The sequence below is a fragment of the Panthera uncia genome, chromosome D2 (genome assembly GCF_023721935.1).
Source record: "Panthera uncia isolate 11264 chromosome D2, Puncia_PCG_1.0, whole genome shotgun sequence".
NCBI classification, from domain to species: Eukaryota; Metazoa; Chordata; class Mammalia; order Carnivora; family Felidae; genus Panthera; species Panthera uncia.
This window is the reverse complement of record NC_064818.1, coordinates 59,488,244-59,508,253: the sequence shown is the minus strand read 5'-3', so window position 1 is coordinate 59,508,253 and position 20,010 is coordinate 59,488,244. Positions and strand designations below refer to the sequence as shown.

General features: G+C 40.0%; 2 protein-coding genes across 4 annotated transcripts; one reads left to right on the top strand and one right to left on the bottom strand.

Annotated features, from left to right (window-relative positions):
* The first annotated feature begins 21 nt into the window (after positions 1 to 21).
* Positions 22 to 5,292, top strand: ATP5MK (ATP synthase membrane subunit k). Of its 3 annotated transcripts, none has more exons than XM_049645681.1 (4): positions 22 to 113; positions 3,182 to 3,277; positions 3,366 to 3,481; positions 5,189 to 5,292. In XM_049645681.1, the coding sequence occupies exons 2-3, from the start codon at positions 3,191 to 3,193 to the stop codon at positions 3,453 to 3,455; spliced, it is 177 nt and encodes a 58-aa protein (XP_049501638.1). In that variant the 5' UTR covers positions 22 to 113; positions 3,182 to 3,190; the 3' UTR covers positions 3,456 to 3,481; positions 5,189 to 5,292. The 3 variants fall into 3 exon arrangements, with proteins under 3 accessions (XP_049501638.1, XP_049501639.1, XP_049501640.1); XM_049645682.1 differs by having other exon boundaries at positions 23 to 113; positions 3,366 to 3,458; XM_049645683.1 differs by lacking the exon at positions 22 to 113 and adding an exon at positions 648 to 778.
* TAF5 (TATA-box binding protein associated factor 5) lies at positions 5,277 to 19,711 on the bottom strand. The gene is made up of 11 exons (XM_049645660.1): positions 19,011 to 19,711; positions 16,472 to 16,709; positions 12,408 to 12,723; positions 11,477 to 11,640; positions 11,238 to 11,373; positions 10,475 to 10,595; positions 9,465 to 9,594; positions 7,782 to 7,946; positions 6,957 to 7,134; positions 6,619 to 6,796; positions 5,277 to 6,335 (listed from the first exon to the last, which is right to left on the bottom strand). The coding sequence occupies exons 1-11, from the start codon at positions 19,570 to 19,572 to the stop codon at positions 6,118 to 6,120; spliced, it is 2,406 nt and encodes an 801-aa protein (XP_049501617.1). The 5' UTR covers positions 19,573 to 19,711; the 3' UTR covers positions 5,277 to 6,117.
* Positions 19,712 to 20,010: the final 299 nt, after the last annotated feature.

The window sequence follows — 20,010 nt, the reverse complement described above, 5'->3', positions numbered from 1 at the left end:
GAGTTTCTGTGGCCTGTTGAACGCGGGCGGGGGGAGGTGGCTTCTTCCGGCCGGTGGCGGGGTAGCTGCGTAGGTCGAAGGACACAGCCGGCGGAATTGGTGTCTTTTGCAAGGTCGGTGTGTGGAGGGGAACCCGGGCTCAGGCCTTAAACCTCCGCTTTGCGGGGCCGGCATAAAAATCCCACCGTTCCTGATCCGGGAACACCGCTAGGTTTTCACTTTGGGGTGCGAGAAGGGTGGAGAATGGAAAAGAAATTAGACATAACGAGGGCCGGGGCGCGAGGGGTCGGACTCGCCTGGAAAGCCTCGGGGCGAGACGGATAGGAAATCCCAGAGGCTCCCAGGGTCCCCGAAGGCCCTTAAATTGTATCTTACAATGGAGGGCAACGAGGCCCGCAGCGAAGGGAGTCCCCCAAGGTCACCAGCGAAGTAATATTGAATGGAACTCGGGCCTGTGGCCCAATTAACCTCTTCCTCTGTGTGCCCATAGCAGTTTGCTTCCACTGTGCGGTGCTTAGGGAGCTGACGAGCAAGGTCTCCTTTAGCTGCGCTGCAGCCTTTGTCAAAGCGAGAGTGTGTGTGGCCCGGCCCCTGCAGTTCACCAGGCCCGCAGTAACCGGGTTAGATTTCAGTTTATGTCCGATCAGCCGGAAGGCCTTTCCTAGGAGGTAGCCAGAACAGAGAGAGCTGTACACTCCTTGAAGTGCAAGAGGCTGCTTCTGGTCCCCGAGTGGCTCTCGACCTTGCCTCCTTTTACCTCGTGATCACACCATTCCAGGTAGGTGTCCAGTCAGACAGGAAAATTGCAGTTTCAAGAAACAGAGAAAGTAGGGAGGGCAGTTGGTCACTTCGGGCCTTTTCTGAAATGCCCATTTTCACAGGTGAAAAAAGACGTGGAAGGCTTAATGTTTAACAAAGGTGGCCCGGTTAATTAGAAACAAGAGCAAGACCCCTTGCTTAGGTTTCTCCACGGGCTACCATTTAACAATTAGTACATTATTAGTCTTAAGTAATTTCCTCCATTATTATTATGGCTTCCTAAACTTTGTAGGATTTAAAAAGGAATAAGGTTTCAGTGTCAGTTATTCCATAAAGGGTGCTCTAGCACAAGGGTTCCTGATATTTGTCCAAAAGTAACCTGCGGTTTGCTGAAGGGCGCAGACCCAAGTGCTTGTAGGCTTTTCTCCAATTGTTTATTTCACCAGCAACCTTTTACTCTCCACTCCTGCTTCCCTCTCACGTGAGCTTCACAAGAGTCTTAAGACCCAGACTAAATTTCAGTTCCTATGCCATGCCCTTCCTTGCAGTCAAAATTAGTCTTCTGTGGAACATCCCAGCCTTCCTCCTATAAAGTGTAAAGAGAAATTTAAACTACTTTAGTATTGTTTCATTTGGACACCACACCCTCTTAAAACTTTTTGTTAGGCACAAGGTCATGGGGTTATCAGTTAATAATTTGATAAAGTTAAGCTTCTGTTTTATGTAGGGTTTCTCCTAGAAACCTACTTAATACCGTAAGAATCCAAAAGTGTAGGGGCGCCTGGGTGGCTCAGTCGGTTAAGCGGCCGACTTCGGCTCAGGTCATGATCTCACGGTCCGTGAGTTCAAGCCCCGCGTCGGGCTCTGTGCTGACAGCTCAGACAGAGCCTGGAGCCTGTTTCGGATTCTATGTCTCCCTCTTTCTGACCCTCCCCCATTCATGCTCTGTCTCTCTCTGTCTCAAAAATAAATGTTAAAAAAATATATATATATATTTTTTTTTAAATAAAAAAAGAATCCAAAAAAAAAATATTTTTTTTTTTTAAATAAAAAAAGAATCCAAAAGTGTATCATGAAGATGAATGCGGGGGAAAAATATGCCTTTAATAAGTCTAGTAAAAGGAAACAGTTAATATAAGAGCTACATTATAAAGATTTACTTTAATGGAGATTTTCCTACTTGAGCTGGAAAGGCCAAGGCCCCAGAGGGGGCTCACGGAAGTTTGGATTTCCTTCATTGTTCCAAGAACCTTATTGAAACAGTGTTCAGAATTACGGTCATTTGTCCAAATTTTCATTGCCAATTCTATGCACATGAAAGCCTCTGAAGGCCTTTGAATGGTAAACTGGTGAGTGCCAGTTTCCATAGCAACGACTTCCTCGCAGTTCTCTCCCTCTTCATTTCATCAAGAGCCAGCTGAGTCACTGCCACTGCCTACCAATCTCGACCGGACCTCGACCGGCTCGTCTATGTTGCCAATCGACTCGGCGTGGCGTCGGTCGTGGTAGATAGGCGGTCACACATACGAATTGTCAAGTGTTTTGGTGACCTTTGAATGTGGCTTTGTTATTTTTTATTATAACAAATATATGCTTGTGTAAAATATAGGTACTATAGATATAAGTCTTCCTAAAAGCTTGCATATTTTTCCAGAGTTTTTTTCCTACATAATTACTAACAAGTACTTGGTTTTCTATTCCTGCAGTGTCTTTCAAACTTTAGCTTACATCAGAAACGCCTAGAGGGCATATTAAAACAGATTGCTGGGCCCCAGAATTTCTGATTGAATAGGCCTCTGATCCCTCCTCTTCCTTCCCATACGGGACAAATTGTGAAAGGGGTTGTGAATTGAGCTGTTTTGTTGATGGTTACCCTTCTGAGAAACTTTGAAATATATCACAAGCTCCAACTTGACTCTTAAAACTGATTGATTCCATGCACGATGTAACATGGTATAGCTAGAGCCAGGAATGAAAATATCGAGCAGCATTGGGTTAGAGGGTGGACTTAGAGAATACTGTATTTTCTTCCTGTGCTGGGTGATTTGATGTATCTTCTGGAATGTTGTATAGTAGCAACCAAGGCAAAGTCTTCTTTCTGAAATGTAGTCTTATCAGTAAGGCTTTTTCCACCATCTTTACTGCTACTGTGTTGGGCAAGACATATGTAAAAATTTATAATACTTCTGTGCAATGACTTTTCAGGTTTTTAAACTAGAAAAAAAAAAGTGGGGAGTGGAGGCGCCTGACTGGCTCAGTCAGTGGAGCATGCAACTCTTGATCTCGGTTGTGAGCTAGAGTCCCATGTTGGGTGTAGAGATTACTTTAAAAAAATAAAATCTTTAAATTAAAAAAAATATTTTTTCTTTTAAATTGGATCCAACCCATTTATTGTTGCTTTTTTCTTTTTTTCTAAAAAAAGATTGAAATCATGGCAGGACCAGAAACTGATGCCCAATTCCAATTCACTGGTATCAAAAAATATTTCAACTCTTACACTCTCACAGGTAGAATGAATGTGAGTATTAATGATACCTTTCAGCAATTATGTTTTAGAATAATAGAGATGGCAATGGCTCTTGTTTACTTTGTCCTTTCTTTTTTAGTGTGTACTGGCCACATATGGAGGCATCGCTTTGATGGTCTTGTACTTCAAGTTAAGGTCTAAAAAAACACCAGCTGTGAAAGCAACATAAACAGTAAGGAGTTTACATTTAAGTTTGTAAGTTAGACATTTTGTTGTTAGCATTTTTCCCTCACTATGAAAGTAAATAGTTGTCGTTGTGCAAAATTATATACAAGAAAAAGAGGAAAGTATTGTTCATATCCCATTACCATGACGATTTTTGTTAACATTTTGGTTTGGCTTTTTGGTTTTTTTTATTTGGTTTCCAGTGGCTATGAATCATGTCTGTAATACTGTCTTATAGCAAATATGTTATCTATTATTTGAATGCATGAGTGTTTATGGATATATGATTTTTGAGAGAGAGAGAAAGAGGGCACAAGTGAGAGAGGATCAGAGAGAGAATCCCAGGAAGGGCAGAGACAGAAGTGGGACTCACCTGAAGCAGGTGGGACTCGCCTGTTGTGGGACTGAAACTCACAAACCATGAAATCATGACCGGAGCCAAAGTCAGATGCTTGACTGGGCCACCCAGGCGCCCTGTGATATATGATTTATATGTTTCCTGTTAGAATTTTTCAAATATAAATAACATTACATTGAACACTTTTGAGCGTGAAATGTTGTATGATTGTTTTAGGCTTAAGTGCTTTTCCAAAGGTTGTGGGGCACCCAGCTTAGTATGAGAGTATCTCTTTTGGACTAGCCAATGTTGAATAATAATCAGTTTCTGATTTTTGCTCATTTGATGAGTGAAAATACTTTGTCTCTTTTAAGTTGATTTATTTTGCACTCCTAATCCAACGAGCAGGGGAGGGACAGAGAGAGAGAATCCCAAGCAGACCCCACGCTGCCAGCATGGACCCCATGTGGGGCTGGAACCCTAAAACTGTCAGATCATGACCTGAGCCAAAACCAGGGATCAGTCACTTAACCGACTGAGCCACCCAGGCACCTCTAATTTGTCTCTTTAATGAAACTACATTTTTTCCATTTGTTTGGCATTTGTATTTTTCTTAACATCCTCTTCATGTGTTTTTCTCATTTAACAATTGTGAAGTCTTTGTGAAGACTTTCTCTTATATAATCTGTAATAATTATTAGCCAACCTTTTAAATACATTACAAATCTATCTTTTGCTGGTTCTAATTTTTATATAAGCAATTTTATTTTTTCCTTAAATTCCCATAGATTTTATTTTCTTCTTATGGTGCCCCACAATCTCCATTTGCCCATGCTTAAGTGAATGAATATTTGTTTTGGTAGTAGATAATGTGCACAAAACCCAAAACCCAGATCTTTAATGTAACTCTCCACAGAAAGTTTTTCCTCTGATCATAAGGGTTTTTCCAGGTCAAAACTGTTGACTATTATTCCAGAATACAGTGGCCCATGGCTTATTCCTGACAAACAGATAGTATTTGCCCAGTTTTCCATTAGGTACCTCCCAACTTTGGGAGGGTGGTAGTATTCTCATTATAAATATGGAGAAATTTTATCTCTGATACTAAGTAACAGATTACTTTCCACTATTTAAAATGTTACTTTGCACCTAGACTTTTCCAATAGCATACGTTCAGTATCATAGTGAATTCGTAGCAGCTCTTTTGTTAAAGGTGAAATGTTAGGTTAAATTGTATTAAGCTGAGAGACATCTTCATTTTGGGGTGGTTACTGACTCTGAGAATCTCATGAATTTGCATTCAATTTCAGGGGCTTCATGGATAGTCCTTATAATTACTGACTGTCTTAAAAGTAGGGTTGAACACAATTGTGTCTAAACTATTTTTGCTTTGTTTATAGGATTTTAAAGTGTACCTCATCTGTTAAGTTCCCATGCCTGGAGAAGCTAATGTCCACTCATCATGTGATACTCAATTTGTACAATAAATTATGAACCTGGAAAAGCTGGTTGTCTTTATTTACAAGATATCAAAAATATAAAAACTGTACAAAATGCAACGAAGGCAAAAAACTGGCAGTGACTTGGTCTAAATCTTTTAGTTTCCCAAAGCAAGGCTCAGTACTGGAGGTAAGCAACTGAAATGTCTGTCTGACTTCAAGTGTACTAGGTTGTATGTAGCTGTTTTAGCTGAAGTAGAACATGGAAGCTAAATTTCTTCACCTGGTTTATAGAGTGGGTGCACTCATAATCCAACAGTTACAAATTCAGATGGCATTGGATGGTTGTACTTCATCTAGTACTTAGAAAGGAACTGTAGTTCACCCTACCCAGTAACGTACATTCCACTAGTCATGGGCCAAGCAAAAAGGTTAGTGGATCATTTAACATAGTACTTGAGTGCCATACAGTAACTACATTTTTACAGCAGAAACATACATGCTCATAGAATTCTTCAGCTAAAATTCAAGATGGTATTATATTACTTGATTTGAATCTTGAAGCAGGATGAATTATTGTAATTGATTTTTTTCTAAACATAATAAATTAAAATAGCATTTGAACAGAAAATGCATAGTTTCCACACAATCCAAAGCACCATAAATGTCCCCTCCACGAACATAATACCTCTTATTCAACTAACGGAAATTAGTTAAATGTGGTTGCTATAGAAACGTGGAACTGTCCTGTTCAGATTTTTCAAGCAGCATCCTTCCAGATCCATATAGACAAAACATTCTTTGTAGCTTAAATATTAATCACTGAGGTATTTGCTTTTAGTCTCCCTTTTTCAAACCGTAGCTTCCAAAAGGTCTTTAATACCGATGGTTTATTGCGGACTATAAGCTCCTGCAGCTAGAACCAAGTTTCTTCGAGTAAAATGGAGGTGTACAACTGGCGTTGATTTGGTCATATATGTTCCCAGCAATAACTCCTGTGAATTCTCAGGTAAATTTATATGCCCAGTGGCTGTAGTAAAGTCATCGGTCTCTAAATCTTCAAATGCTTTGACAGCATCCCATAACCGGACTGTATTATCCATCGAACCTACAGGGAAATCAAAGGAAACCATTTAGTAGCATCTACCATATTTAGATTCTGACATTTTGTCAAATATACTTCCTATATTTACTGTATATTTCTGGTGAAAAAAATCTACTTGATTAATAACTCTTCCTTCTAAAGGACCATTCAAGCAGTTTAACCTGAGAAGTCAACACACATGTTGACTGGAATCATGGCTAAGAGAAGCAAAACCTAACATAGTCAACACTCCTGTTTCATTTCAACATACCATCCCTTTACCACAAAGTCATTTCTAGTCATTTACCTGATGCCAAAATTTCACCATCTCTACTAAACCTAAGTGAACAAACTGTATCAGTGTGGCCTTTTAATTCTCCAACCATCAAACCATGTCCAATATCCCAAAGGAGTACTCTGCCATCCGTTGCTCCTGTAGCCAGGAATCTCCCATTGGGAGAAAATGTCAAGGAATGAATTGGTCCCTAGAAAAGAAGTCCATAGAAATAACCAAAAGGTTAAAAATGAGAAAATAAGACAAAGCTAGAATTTTAAAGCTTAGTGGAATGAGTAGTTTCTTTAAAATGTGTCACTGGTTAATTTTTAAAATATTCTCTCAGAAGCAAACTTGTATGTGTAAAATACCTTGTGTCCAGTGAATATCCTTACACAGTTCCCATTCAGGACATCCCAGAGTCGCACAGTTCTGTCTGCAGAGCCCGTAGCAACATAATTAGAATTTGGATGGAATCTAGTACAATTCACATCAGCAAGATGGCCAGCAAATATCCTTAAAGGCTGATAGTGGTCAGTAGCCCAGAGCCTTTTAAAAAATACATTGAACGCAACAAATGATAGTTAATAGTTAACTACCAAAATTCAAACATAAATAATAGAAACACCATGTGAAATGTTAGCTCCAAATGGGGGACCCTTCACTAGCTACCTGACTGAGGTAAAGAAAATGGAATGACTGAGACGAAATGACATTCTTAAGGAAAACTAAGTTGATCTAGAACAATATATTTTTTTTAATTCTGTAGTTCTCTGTACCCCCCTTTCTTTATCCCAATTCCTAGTCTAACCTATAGAAAAGTATTTTTCCCTAGTTTTGGCTTCCACAAAATTAGTTTCTAATCTGAGTTACCTCATCCTGAACAAGAGATCACAAGAAAACAGGGGCACACATAATGGTTGTGAAAGACAAGGTTTAGCATCTAGCTAAGGGAGGGGCTGGAAGCATGTTAATAAGCTAGCTTGAGGAAAAAAAGCAGGACTCTTAATCTTGGTATAGACATAACTGCAGTCATAGTAATACTTCTCCCAAATTCATTTTCAAATAAGGAGCTATAAACATTGACACTCTTGAAAAGTTGATCCCAAATAATAGGAGTGAAAATGAGTTTGGCTGGAGTTTGTAATTCCCAAAAAGTAACCATTCTGCCAGTCATAAGATCACAATGTTCTTACCGAGCTACTCGATCATGGCCCCCTGACACAAAATAATAGCCATATGGGGAAAACTGTGTGTCCCATACTGGGTAGTTGTGTCCTTTATATCCCACCAAGCAAGTAAATGTTTGAAGACTCCACAATCTAACAGTCCCATCCTCTGAAGAAGAAAGCAAGTAGTTCCTGCAAGAAGAGAAGGTAATACATTTGACTCCCAGCATAACTTAGTTACCTGTCCAGTTTCTCTGTACATTTGAGTATGTTAAATAACAGCTGAGACATCTCACTTTTACTTCATACATGGAATTCACAGTAGATAACAAAAGTTGAAAGTACTAACCAAACTAACATTAGCTGTGACACCATACATCTAGGCACCTACTGAATGAGGTTACGTTATTTTTAAAAGTATATTGGAAAAGTCACAGTTCTTATAAAAAATTATACCAAAGAGTACCAACAAAAAACACGGTCAAGAAGTTCAATTGAGAAAAACTAAGAAATGTGATACGAGATGTTACTTAAAATTCAACAATTTTTTACTTTAAAATGAAGATGCTATTTTCCTATCCTGTATGACTTAATATAAGCATTTAAAAGAAGCGTCTTGGGGCGCCTGGGTGGCTCAGTCAGTTAAGTGTCCGACTTCGGCTCAGGTCATGATCTCGCGGTTCATGAGTTCAAGCCCCATGTCAGGCTCTGTGCTGATGGCTCAGAGCCTGGAGCCTGTTTCAGATTCTGTGTCTCCTTCTCTCTCTGACCCTCCCCCGTTCATGCTGTCTCTCTCTGTCTCAAAAATAAATAAACGTTAAAAAAAATTTTTTTAAGTAGGCTTCACACCCAGCACAGAACCCAATGCGGGGCTTGAACTCACGACCCTGAGAGCAAGACCTGAACTGAGCTCAAGAGTCAGGACGCTTAAACTGAGCCACCCAGATGCCCCAAAAGGAAGTGTCTTTTCAACAAAAAAAAAACAAAAACAAAAACACTATATAGCCCTGTAAATAATAGTTTACCCTTCTCAGAGATAAACACAAAAGCTGAACAACTCAGAAAGTTATGGTTTTCACTGAAATCAGAGGTTTCCCTCCGGTAAAAATGTTTCATCTGTCTAAACCCTATCAAAGTTTCATTCTCAAGGTTTCATAAAGATGAAAATCTTAGTGGACTGAAAGCTATTATCCAAGTAAGATACAAATGGTATTATAAATATAAAATTCCCTTCCATTTCTACAGAATGTCAGAGATCATGAAAAGTAAATACCTATTTGTGGGTTTCAAATTCCCTTTTCAGTATCCTTAGTTCTTTTGATTATACAAATTCTTCAACTGACATCTAATAACCTTTAATATCAGGAATTTGTTCAGAATTTGGAGATGATGGAATACGGCCACAAACCCAAGACAAGAACCCAAAGAAGCAATTCACCTCCTATCGGGGTTATACAAAAACTAAAGCAAATTTTTAAGGCCAACAAACCTGGAAGCCGTGCATCTCGAGTCTATAAATTTAGGTATAAAGTTGCTACTTTGTATACCAATACCCCAAGATGAATTAGCAAATGGCAAGAGTCTAACAGATAATGCATGAGAGGCAACCATGAGATTTTTCTAACAGAATTTTTCCCGTTTCCAGTACTTAACTTTTATAATCTCAAATTTTATAATGCAGCAGTATTTCATTTTTTGTTTGTATTTTACCTATCTGGACTGAAGCTGGCTCCATAGACAGGTCCGCTGTGACCATACAAAATCTTCAACTCACTTGCTGTTTTCTCATCCATTATTCTTTCTAAGACATCATCTGATTCCTTGTCTATGAGGCTAAGATCTAAAATGGTGCAGAAATACTGATTTTTAAAACCACATTCACTTAAAAAGTATATTCATTAGAACATGTTAAGGCAATCAAATCATTGTTTAGGAGAAGAACTAACATTTGAACAGCTCCTCTTACATACCAACCACTGCTAATACCTCTAAATTAGGTGGTATCAGCCCAGTGTATAGAAGAGGAAACTGAGGTTCAGGATAGTTAAAAATTTGCCAGAGTGCACAGAGCTACTCCATGTGGGAACTATGATTGAAACTCAAAGTAACCACTCTATCATAATGTTCTACACAAATGAAAACTATGGAAATACTAAAAATTTTTTGAAAATGTATTCTCTTGTTTAAACAATACATTTAGCAAGAAACTTTCTTTAAAGTGAAATCCTAACCCTATTTCTTTTTTAGCCATTTTTATGTTTAAAACAGAAAGTACAATCCCAGTATTTACTTTAAAGGCATGTTTTAAATTAACAGGCAGTCATAAAAGTAGATTTTTAACCTTAAGGAGTTTTCCAACCCAATCCTCTCACCCTACAGATGAGAAAACTGAGGCCTAGAGAAGTTAAACCGGTCTAGTACCCCTGTCTCCTAATTGCCACTCCAATGCACTTTTCACTGTTGGGAACATTAGCAATTTTTTTTTTTTTTTTTTTTTTTTTTTAAGTAAGCTCCATGCCCAACATGGAGCTTGAACTCACAACCCTGAGATCAAGTGTCACAAGCTCCACCGACTGAGCCAGCCAGGCACCCTGGGAATGTTAACATTTTGAGTTAAAGTGAAATTCTGCTAAGATCACAATCTCTTGTGTATATTCCCTGAATTCCAGATTGGTGTAAACTAAGGACAAGTTCACATCCTAACAGGTCATCTCAGTTACCTGCTGCCTGTTTAACACTACGAAGCTTTTTGGGTGTCACAGACCACACTCTAACAGTTGAATCTGCAAAACCTCCAGCAATCAAACTAGAATCATCAGTGACATCCACTGCAGTGAGGCCCTGCCAAGGAAAAAATAAAAACTTTGTACTAAACAATAATGTCTTAGGGGGAAAAAATTACAATTACATGTTAGAGAATACATAATGATAGCTCTTTTTCTCATATAAAATACCATTAGAGATTTCATTCTCCAAGGAAACCCACTGTTTGAAAGTATTTACTTTGAGAACACGTCATCATTCACCCCTTTATGCCCTCCAAATTAGGAGCACATGATACAAAGAAAACGTTAGTCATTTTTGTACTTTGCTAATTATATCCTCAAAAGATTATAAACAATCTATAAAGACAGAATCCTTAATAAAAAGTATTAAGTTTATTAAGTAGGTAAGCCAAGTTAAATAGAGATTAACTACACAGTTCCCTCCTCAAAGACAAGCAGAATTATAATCAGTGAAACAACACACGCATGACCAAGATTCTGGCATCTACAAGTTGCTAAAGGTCTTTTCAACATTGCCTTCTAGCTATTCCAAGCAGCGTCCAATTATCCTTGTCTAACTTCTGTCTTTAAGCTATATTTACATCAAGAGTTTAAAAAAGAAAACTCCATTTAAGTTAACACATCTAGGTTTCTTTTAATGGTAAGTCACCATTTTACATGCCTCTCCAGGCAGAAATTGCGCAACGATCTCACCAACCTGGTAAGCATTGAGGAATGTATAGAAACAAATGGAGGGTAAACAGTCTGGACCAAGGCGTACTCGTTTGGTGGTTTCTTTCATATTCATTATCTTATCCAACTTATCTGAATCTTTCAACTCGGGAAGAGGGATTCTGTAAAAGAAAAACAGACTGAAAAGTACTCTGAATTACTGAATTCTCTACAACAATATATCACCTTATACCTCTACACATGTTCCTGAAGTTTTTTCCTCACCTGTTTTGAGGTGGAGCATTGGGATCTTGTTTTTTGCTTTTGGACCCAATACTATCTTTTTTAGGTTTCTTCTTTTTAGGTTTTCCTTCTTCATTTTCTCCTTCTTCATCTTCATCATCCAAAGGTACCTCAATTTCTGGTTCTTTTAATAAGCCAAAAAATACCTAGAAGTCAAAAATGCCAACATTTTTGAAATGAGTATTTCACTCATTGATATATCCTTTTCATATCTTGATAGGATGAATCACAATTACAATACAGTAATTTATATCCTGAAGCAGATTCTGTAGTTTTCTACCCAATAGCCAATCCCTCTTCCTTACTAACAGAACCCCGATTTTGCTGGAACAGCAATATGCTCAGTGACATAATTTCTGTTCCCAGAATCCTTTGCAGCTAGGAACAGCCATATAATGTCATTCTGGCCAATAGATGAACCCACAAATATACTGGGTAAGATTTTAGGAAGAAAATATTGTTTTCCTGATAACAAAAGAGATTTAGCAGGGATATGCCTTCTGTCCTCCCCCTTCAGGCTTCCTGGAATGTAGGTGCAGTGCTGGAGCTGCAACAGCCATCTGTGAGCACAAAGAAGCAAGCCACATTCTAAAGATGGTGGAGCAGAAACTAGAAGGAGCCAGGCTCCTTGATGGCACTGTGGAGCCCTCATGCGAGTCCAAGAGGGCTTTTCTCTGCAATTCATTATATGTATGCAAAATCCCTCACTTGTTTCAGCCACTGTAGTCAGGGTTCTGTTCAATGCAACCATTCCCAAATTCTCATCTATACAGCATCCTTAGATCATGAAACTTAGTATATAGTGTACAATTATTCCCAAACTAGCTATAAGAAAAATGTGTAAATTATGGAGATGGAAATGCTACAGTTTTTCATAATCTGCATTACATAGTTCTTAGGTTTATTCCCATACCTTTGACTTGTTTGCCTCTCGTTTAGCCTCTCCTGCCAAACTTCCCACCATCGCATCTATCTGTTGCTTACTACGCGGCATCCCATCAAAGATGTCAATGTAGAGGTGCTCCTGAACTATGTTCCATATCTGATTGTTCTGTTTCTCCTGAAGATGCCTCTTCAAGAGTTGGTACGAGTCACGGGAAATACGCAGAACAAATTTACTTGTTCGAAAATCCAACATGGTCTCATTCCCTTTCATGTGTTCCTTTTTGGTAAGACTAGATAATACTCGTAGGTCATCCTGGTAATAACATTCCTGATCTCCATGGAACCTGTTTCAGTGATTTTAAAAAGTCATTTTTCAATGTAATCATTAAGGGATCTTTTCTCCCCCATATATTTATAAACATCCCAGAATATTTTCAATGTAGCAGTCTGAATAATCCTGGACTAAGCTACAGGATCAGAAGTAACTCATTTCAAAATGATTACAATTCAGTTTCTGAATTCATCCTGAAATTTAAAAATTTTAATTCTCTAATGAAATGTATCATTAACATTTTAAGAGAATCTGAAATAAATACCTTAAGTGAATGAAACATATCTACCACTGGTAAACATATGAATTAGAATTCTTGCTTTACTAAATTTTATGTCCTCTCAAAACCCACTTTTAAAAACTTTTTATTATGGAAAGCTTTGAACATACACAATAGAAACTAGTATAATTAACTCAATGAACCTATCACTCAGCTTCTTAACAATAATCAATACATGTCATCCTCATAAAACTCACCCATTTTCAATGATTTCTTATATTCTTAATACCAGACATATTTATTAAACATCAGTATAATAATATAACTAAAGGACAAACAAATGTGGATGCCAAAGAATGAACACTTCCATTTACTCACCACTACCAAAGGTAATTAAGTAAAGCTTTCAGCCTTGGTGACAATTAGTAAATTTAAATGTACTTTTGTTTCTACAAATCTCAATTTTCCTGATAAAGTAAAATTAAAGATTATATATTTGGCACTCACTAAGAGCAGCAAACAATGCAAAAACAATTAGAGAACAATGACTAAACATAATAATATAATCTAGCTCTGATAAACAGTCAATACATTCCTAAACTGTTACCTGTGTTACCCTGCTATGACTCGTCAAGACATGAACTAAGGTTTCTGTCAAGATTTGAGTGAAATTAGGAATCTCAGCCTCTTGGTGTTCACATCGGTCACTGCCTGTAACCTCATCTGAGCATGGTGTCTGGGCAAGGGTTGAGACCGTCCATAACAAGGAGACAGAGTCCTCTGTGATATTCCAGCTTCCCACGTGAGGAGATGGCTACCCCATTAGACTGGGAGAGGAAGAGGTTTTTTGATGACAACACTGTAAGAAAAATTAGCTTACAGTAGAAGTTGTCATCATCAGCCTCTGTTCTTTTTTCAACAACACTGAGCTATAGAACGTTTACTTTATAACCTTCTATTAGGCATTTATACAATAACGAATGGCATAGAAGCTAGGGGTCCCAAGTTCTATTACTCATCTATTGCTATTACTTGTGTTATCTGACAAGTCCTGGCTTTTGGATCTATTGCTTGTACTAAAGTGCTCTCATTCAAACTGTTAAGTACCACCTCCTTTTTAAACACTCCTTTCTTTGGCTTCTTTTTTTTTTTTTTTAAGTTTTTAAATGTTCATTCATTTTTTTGAGAGAGAGAGAGACAGCACAAGCAGGGGAGGGGAAGAGATCTCGAACCACGAGATCCTGACCTGAGCCGCTTCACCAACTAAGCCACCCAGGCACCCCTCCTTTCTTTGGCTTCTAAAACTCAAAACCCTCTGCGCTTGCTTAGGCAGCACATATACAAAAACTCAATACCCTCCTGCTTTTCCTTCTACTTCTCTGACCTCTCCTTGCATACCTCTTCTACTTGGCCATCTCTTACACTCTTTTTCTATCTCTTCCACTCCAAATGCTGGAGTTCCCTAAGGCTCAGTACAGCCCTTTTATTGATTTACTTCATACTCCTACCCCCACCCTAGATGATCTCATCCATATCCATCAATATTATACACAACTGCAATTTATAGCTCCAGTCCCTACATCTCCTCTGAGCTCCAGAGCCTCATATATCATCCACCTATCAACTTGACATCTCTTAAATGAGTCAAAGGCATATTCAGATCTGAACTCAAGATTACTCCACAACCTGACAAACCAGGTCCTCTTCAAGGGTTTTCTATCTTAGCAAAGAGCACCCCTATCCAGGTGGGGGAGCCAGAAACCTAGGGGTTAGCAATAATGCCTTCATCTCCCTCACCTCCATATCCAATCCATCGCCAACTGCCTTACCAATATGTCTGCTTCCCTTCACAAACACTACTGCATCCTGGCCTAGTGTTTCTCAACAGAACAATTTGGGGCAAATAATTCTTTGCTTAGTGGGATTACACACACATATTAGAATATTTCGTATCCCTAAGCCACCTGCTCCTCCCCACCCTAGTCATTATGACAACCAAAACACCTCCACACATTTTCAAATAGCCCGGAGAAAGAAGGAATAATATTACCCCAAGTTGAGAACCACTAAAATAACCTCCAAAACTGGTCACTCTAGAGTCACTCTGTTTCTCTACCACTATCTATTTTCCCAACTGCATAAAGGTCCTTTCAAAATGCAAATTGGGGGGCGCTTGAGTGGCTCAGTCGGTTAAGTGTCTGACTTCGGCTCAGGTCATGATCTCATGGTTGGTGAATTTGAGCCCTGCGTCGGGCTCTGGGCTGACAGCTCAGAGCCTGGAACCTGCTCCAGATTCTGTGTCTCCCTCTGTCTGCCCCTCCACTGCTCGCACTCCGTCTCTCGTATTGTCTCAAAAATAAATAAATATTAAAAAAAATTTTTTTAATGCAAATTGGGGTGGCTGGCTAGCTCAGTTGGTAGACCATGTAACTCTTTTTCTCAGGGTTGTGAGTTCGAGCCCCACTTTAGGCGAAGAGATTACTTTAAGAAACAATAAAATTTAAAAAAAAAAAAAAAAGCAAGTCTAATAATGACATGGTCCTTCAATGACCTTTGTAGCACAGACACCTCACTGTCCCCAAATATCCTTTTTTTTTTTCTTTATTCCTCCACAACAGAATACCTGAATATTAGCTGAGCATATAAACACCTAGGCAAAGGCCACATTTCCTACCTCCCTTGTAGGTAAGTGTGGCCGTTGACTAATGACGTAAAAAAAAAAGTGCGTGCAACTTCCAGGAAGGATGTGTGCCCTCCCTGCTCACTGTAACACTGATGTGATGGCTTAGAACCAAAGAGCCATCTTGTGCCACAGGTGGAAGCTGCATGACAAGGGTGGTAGAACAACGAGATCGAGAGAGCCTAAGTCCCTGGTGATCAAGGACTCCATGCCAGTCCTGGACTGCCCTACCTCTATGAGAGAGAAATAAACTTATCATATTTAAGCCTCTGCTGTTTGGGTTTTCAGCCATTCTTGATCTAATCTAATCCTAACACCACTTTCTATTGCTCTTAGGATAAAAGCAAAAAATAAACTTTTAGTTTATTTATGCCATTATTGTTTTGAGTTTTCAGTGTATCTCAACCAAATCTAATCCTACTCAATGCAACCCACTCCTGCTCTCAGGATAAATAAAGACCTTCAACGTGGCCCAAAAACCTGCCTGTTCCAGCCCAGCTTAATGTTATACTATACCCAACCCCATATTCTGCGCCAGCCACGCTGGCCTTCTTTTATCTCTATACCTACCATGATCCCTCCTGCTAGAGCTGTCACATATGCTTTTCCCTCTTCTCTTCATCTGGTAACTCCTACCCAATCTTCAGATCTTACCTCAAGCATCACTTCCTCTGGGAGCCTTCCCTGACTTCTCCAACTAGATCAAACCCCTTGTTTAGGTTCTCAGAGCACCAGGTACCTCTCCTTTATGAAATACTTTTGGAGTTACAATCTTACATTAGTGTGGTTACAGATGTGTATATACATTATATATATATATATATATATGCTATATATATAATATATATAAAATTCACATACTTCTCAAAAAATGATTTTGCTTCATTCTCATGTTGATTGTAGACTAGTTCCAAGTACATGTGTACAAACAGAGGATAAAAGAGTTGGGATAATTCTGCCCGATGGCAGTCCAAAGAACATTCAATGAAGTGTTTCAGTCCACTATAGTATTCTTCATACATTGTGGGGTCTCCTTGTTGGTTGTAAGCTGATAGCACAGCACTGACATCCGGCTGGTCTTCTACAGCTACACTTCCAACTGTTTAAAACACAAAAAACAACTTTCAAGAAAATGGCCTGATAAGCACCAAATGACTAAGACTGTTTTGCTAAGGTCCAGAGGTAAATGGTTTCTCAAATGTTTGTCTCTCACCAAACTCTTCTCCAACACAATCACATGATCTTTCAATGAAATTTTCACCTTGTTTCAGTCACCCATCCAAAACTCCTTCGGCTTGTCCATATCTTCTTGTTTTAATGTTAATGATTCTTTTTTAAATGTTTTTATTTATTTATTTTGAGAGAGAGAGCATGCGCACACACAGGAAAATACATGCATGCACAAGCACAGGAGGGGCAGAGAGGGAGGAAGAGAGAAAATACCAAGCAGGTTTCACACTGTCAGTGCAGAGCCCAATGTGGGGCTCGATCTATGACCTGAGCCAAAATCAACAGTCAGATGCTTAACCGACTTAGCCACCCAGGTGCCCCTCAGCTTGTCCATATCTTAAAATAAAAATTCCAAATCAATAACAGGTCAATATTTTTCCTGCAGCTACCTTTTTCTAAAGACAAATTTCATAAAACATGACATGTGCAAATCAAACAAGTATATTAATCTTCTCTCAAGGCTTAGTGTAAATGGCACCCACCACCACGAAGCCATGCCCTGAAATAACATTCCCAGCTCTCTGACCTATCTACATATTTTGTAACTTTCCTGTAACACATCCCGTCCTGTAGAATATGTGTACATCAATCACTCCTTACAAAATGCAAGCATTTTAAGGATGGGAAGGACTAGCCTTATTTATGTTTCCAACAGATAATTCAATTTTATATGCTTAAAATAATTCCCATAAACATTCCAGGGAAGAAAACATTAGTATTTGTTTGTAACGTAGCAACACCAAACAATGATACACCTGTCAATCTAATCAGCGTTTGATCATTGGAAATTATACTACTGCTGTGTTCTTAAATGCACAAATGTTATAAGTTCTTTTGGTTACTGTAATGGCTTTTTTTCCTCCTTATTGGTTCCTGAATTTTGACAGATCAAGTTTCCAAAAAGATGAGATATTATAGAAAAATAATCAACATAATTTATCCATCTTATAGTTAATCCACAAAATTTAGCACTCAGAAAAGATTACTCTCAATCACAGTTTTGCACATTTCTATTTACAGGATACAATGCTATATATTCATACTTCATGTCTGGCAATGCCGCAAAGATTGGGTTTCATAAATACAGGTTAATTTGGCTAGAGGCTCTACCCTGGGCAACTTAATTAAACAAACATTTATTATCAGCTCAGGATCACCTTTGTGACCTTATATTGTGTATGAATTTTACTGCATGGACTTTGCAACAACAGCTGCTAGGTAAAGGCTGGGAGGGAGGTCTCAGGTGATAGGTGCTAGACATAAACTTATCAGTACCAGGCATTTTATATACATATAATATCCGTATATATATAATATATACATATTATAGGTATGTATGTAGATATGTATGTATAGATATGTATGTATGTGTATATACCCATGTGTATATATGTATAACCCATTTAATAGAGAAAAAAAATTCAAACTCAGGAAGAATCAGCATCACATCACGCAAGTAAAAACAACAGAGACAGAATCCGAACCCCGGTCTGAACCTATTCCTAAATGAATGGTTCTCAAACTTTGCCATACATTAATACCCCTTGGAAACATATTTTCAAAAATGGAGATTCTTAAACTCCACCTCTACACGATCTGATTCACTAAGTCTGAAGTGATGCCCAGAAATCTGCATCCCCCTATAGGTTTACCACTAGTAACAACCTATATTTTGAGAAATACTGGCTGTTTGGTCCAAAGCAAAGGTCCGCTGGCCTCTCCCAGTTCGTTTTCTGATCTCCAAAATAGAGGTAATGTCTAGCTCACAGTGGAATTGTGAGAATTAGGATAGATCAAATATTTTAAGTAATTACTTAAAGAAGCTAGTACAGAAAGGTACAAATATTATTATTGTTAATGCAGACCTGCCAAGGCTCAAGAGCCCAAAAAAGAGGAAAGGGGCCAAAAGCCTGAAGGTCCTCGCCTCTTGGCGCCCACCTTCCCCAGACATCCCTCTGCTCAACAGCTCTCCTCAGCCTCTCTCTGGAACTGACAGCTCGGAAGAGGGTTTGACTGCGCAGCCGGCGCACTAGAGAAAGGGGCGGGCATGTGGTCCTAGAGGCGGGCCCAGGAAATTCAAAACAAGCCCGCAGAGGTGCAGGCCTGCCTGCCTCTGCCTTCCCGGCTTGCTCCCCTTCGTGCCCTACCTCCCCGGGACTCCGCGGCTCACCTTTCCCCGGAGCCGCAGGACCTGTCGCTAAGCCCGAGACGGCGGCGGCCCCCGAAGCACCGGTGCCCGGAGGGTCAGTAGCAGCGGGGCCGGGGGCCGAGGCTGTGACCCGGCTGAGAAGCGCGCTAGCCGCCTCAGCACCGGCGCCGTCCGCCTCTCCCGGGACTCCGGTGCCCGCCACTGCCTCCTCCAGCAGCCGGGCCTCACGGCGCAGCGCCTCTTCAGCCTCGCGGAGATTGCTCTGCCGCAGGAACTGCAGCACGGCCAGCAGAGTCTGTCGGTCGTGGGGAGCTCCGGCCTCCGGAGCAGCGGCGGGCACCGTGGCCGCCCCCGCCGGAGCAACGGCGGAGACAGCCACCGAGGGTTTGGGGGTCCCACCATCCCCGCCGGCCGACGACGACGCCGCCGCAACGTTCCCGCCGCCGCCGTTAGGGCCGTTGTTGGTAGTGCCGCCGCCACCCTCGCCAGCGCCGTCCCCCGCCTGCGGAGGTAGCAGCGTCGGCGGTCCCTCAGGCTCTAACTTGACCGCCACCTCCGTCTGCTCCTCCGCCAGCGCCGCCATCTTGCGGCTGAGCCACCTCGCGCCGTCAAGCGTGATTGCGTTTTCGCCACATGGAGGGCGGGGAGGAGCGTTTTACGACAGCTTGGGAAGGCAATATACGGCAGTAGGAGGGGCGAGAAAGAAGGCGAAAAAGAATGGGAACAAGAGCACTTTCAAAAGTGAGTGACAGAAAGGCAGGAAGTGGGAGGTGGCGACCGCCTATAGCATTTGCGTGTAATAATTACCGTTTATTTCAGACCAGCTATTTTTAGGCACTGTGAGAGATATTTTACATTTTATGACCTCCTTTAATTCAACAATCTTATAAGGGAGTGTTAGCCTCACTTTACAGGTGACTGAACCGAGACCCAAAGAGGTTAAAATAACTTGCCAAAGTCAGGCAAGAAGAAAGTGAGTGTCAAGATTCCAATCCAGGTCTCTTATAAACGTAGCCAGAAG